The 2900-nt window shown below is 38.3% G+C and overlaps 1 protein-coding gene across 1 annotated transcript; it reads left to right on the top strand.

The window, feature by feature from the left end:
- Nucleotides 1-1316: 1316 nt before the first annotated feature.
- Nucleotides 1317-2576, top strand: LOC138871402 (uncharacterized). Its single transcript, XM_070149278.1, has 2 exons — nucleotides 1317-1661; nucleotides 2070-2576. Exons 1-2 carry the CDS (start codon nucleotides 1317-1319, stop codon nucleotides 2574-2576), a joined length of 852 nt encoding a protein of 283 aa, XP_070005379.1.
- The last annotated feature ends 324 nt before the right edge of the window (nucleotides 2577-2900 follow it).

Below are 2900 nucleotides of genomic sequence, written 5' to 3'. Positions count from 1 at the left end.
TCCGCCCCTTGAGTAATATCTCAGAACAATACCAGCCCCTCTGGCTATATCTCACATCACAATGGGTACCCGCGCTCACTGGGGGTGTGCAGACTCCTGGAGGGGCCCCTTACGGCCCAAGCTTAATATCTAGCCATCTCGTGGCATCATCACTAGGCTCTCGGCCTCATATCAACAAGCCACCTCGTGGCCTCCAGCACTTGTTGATATGAGGCCGATAGCCTAGTGATGACGCCACGAAATGGCTAGTTATTGTGCTTGGGCCGTAAGGGGCCCCTCCAGGAGTCTGCACACCCCCAGTGAGCACGGTTACCCATTGTGATGTGAGATATAGCCTGAGGGGCTGGTATTGTTCTGAGATATTGCCCGAGAGGCAGATTTGTTGACATTGTGCCCGAGGGGCGATCCTTTTTATGTGTTTATCTTTCCTATTTGCCTGTCATTTACTTGCTTAAATTGTTAAAAAGGCATTTTATGAAGTTTAAACTGAACCCAGTGACTTTACACATCCTTACTGCTTCATTGTTTTTACTGGCTTTTACTATTCCATTATAGTCTGTTATGTGTCTTACGTGATTTCGTACTTCTCAGTTTTTATTTATGATTATTTATTACTCACTGAGTTGGAGTACTCACTTTACTCTTTGCACCCCATGTGCAGATTCAGGCATTGCAGATCCTTCTTGTGAGGGTTGAGAGCTCCCGACAGATTTCAGAGTCCACGAGGTAGCTGCTCGGCATCCGCAGCCCCGTGCTTCTCCCCCTTTATCTCATTTCTTTCTCTTTCTTAGTTATCCTGTAATAGCTTGGTAGATATTTCCGACTTGTAGTGTATCGATAGATGCTCATGACTAGTGACACCCTGGTGTCGGGCTGTGTTGGTTTTACTTCCGCATTGTTCTATTCATTGCTTACTTTGAGATAAATTATTACATTTTAGACTTAATTCTTATTGTTTAAATGCTTAAAACTGAAATGGGAAAGTGTAGGCTGGCCTTGTCTTCACAAGAGGCGCCATCACGACCGGGTTCGGGTTTAAGGCCGTGACATCAGATTACTGGTGATGCAAGTGAAGATCCTCACACCATTTAGTTGATTTTCTTGAATTAGTTGAAACTTGCAGGTATAATAGAGTCACAACAGATGCTATCAGGTTGCGGCTTTTTCCTTTTTCATTAAAAGGTGAAGCCAAAATATGGTTCCGAAGTCTACCAAGAGGTTCCATTACAACATAGGACCAAATGACCCAAAAAATTCTTAATAAATATTTTTCATCTACAAAAACATTTAAAATAAAGCAAGAAATCAATAATTTTATGCAGACAGATTCTAAATCTGTATACCAGGCATGGGAAAGATTAGCAGCAATGTTAAGAAAATGCCCACATCATAATATCCAAGACCCTGACATTTTATATATTTTCTATCATGGTCTTAAACCCTCTGCTAGAAATGTAATTGATGCAGTATCAGGAGGATCAATAATGGGAAAAACTACTGTAGAAGCAATGCAATTGCTTAATGAGATTTCGGAAAATACTGTTCAATGGCCCTCAGACAGAATGATTATCAAGAAAACAGCAGGAGTAAATCAAGTTGAAGCTTTGAATTCATTGACACAACAAATTGCGAACTTAACACAAAAAGTTGAGGCCTTTCAGGTAGGTGCTCACTCATCAAACCAACCTGAGAATTGTGAAGTTTGTCAAGGTAATCATCCGAATTATGAATGTCAAGCTTCAACACAAAATGAGGAACATGTTAATATGATTGGTTATAAAAATAATTACTCATTTGGTAGTCCCATGGGACAAAAACATCTAGGATTTTAGTGGAGTAATCCTAATGGTGCTGAAAATCCTCAAAGATTTTTTAATCAAAAGCAGCAGGTACAGGGACCACCTGGTTTTCAAAATCAAAATAGAGGGCAACAGAATTTTCAACAATATCAGCAGCAGCCCCAAAGAGCCCATCAACAAAGCCTTGAAGACCTGATGTACAAATTCATTAAGTCTACTGACGAGAAGGTTGAAAATCAACATTCAGCTATCAAGAATTTGGAAATTTAGGTAAGCCAATTAGCAACTCTCATGTTTGGACAAATTCAAGGTGCTCTACCAAGCAACACTAAGAAAAATCCAAAAGAACACATCAAAGCCATCTCTCTACGATCAAGTAAATATCTTGATGATCCATATGCAGATAGAGAAGGAAAGACACAAGAAATGGAAAAGGTAAATGAAGGTGAGAATAAAATTGAATATAAGTTTCCAAAAGAACAAAAGAATAAAGGGAAAAATGTACAAAAAAATAAATTGATAACAAATCCTCACTCTGTGCCTCTCCCTTTTCCACAAAAGATGAAAAGAGAAAAGCTTGACAAACAGTTTTCAAAGTGTCTAGATATTTTGAAGCAACTTTACATTAACATACCTTTCACAGATGCTTTGACACAAATGCCTTCATATGCTAAATTTCCTAAAGAAATTCTGTCAAGTAAAAGAAAATTGGAAGAAGTTTCAGTGGTTAAGCTTACAAAAAAATGTAGTGCTATACTTCAAAATAAGCTTCCATAGAAACTTGGTGACCCGTGAAGTTTTACAATTCTATGTACCGTGGGAGGTACTCACTTTGGAAAGGCGTTATGTGATTCAGGTGCTTCAATAAATCTAATGCCTTTTTCAATTTTTAGGAAATTAGAACTTGGTGAAATGAAAGATACTAGTGTGTCTCTTCAATTAGCTGATCAAAGTACTAAGAAACCAAAAGGAATTATTGAAAATATCCTTGTCAGAGTTGATAAATTTGTATTTCCAGTAGATTTTATAGTACTTGAAATGGAAGAAAATACTGAGGTACCATTAATTTTAGGTAGACCATTTCTCACAACAGGGAGAGCA

This window comes from Nicotiana sylvestris, chromosome 6 (genome assembly GCF_000393655.2).
Source record: "Nicotiana sylvestris chromosome 6, ASM39365v2, whole genome shotgun sequence".
NCBI lineage: Eukaryota > Viridiplantae > Streptophyta > Magnoliopsida > Solanales > Solanaceae > Nicotiana > Nicotiana sylvestris.
Note: the sequence above shows the minus strand (reverse complement) of the source record. Positions and strands in the feature narration are given on the sequence as shown.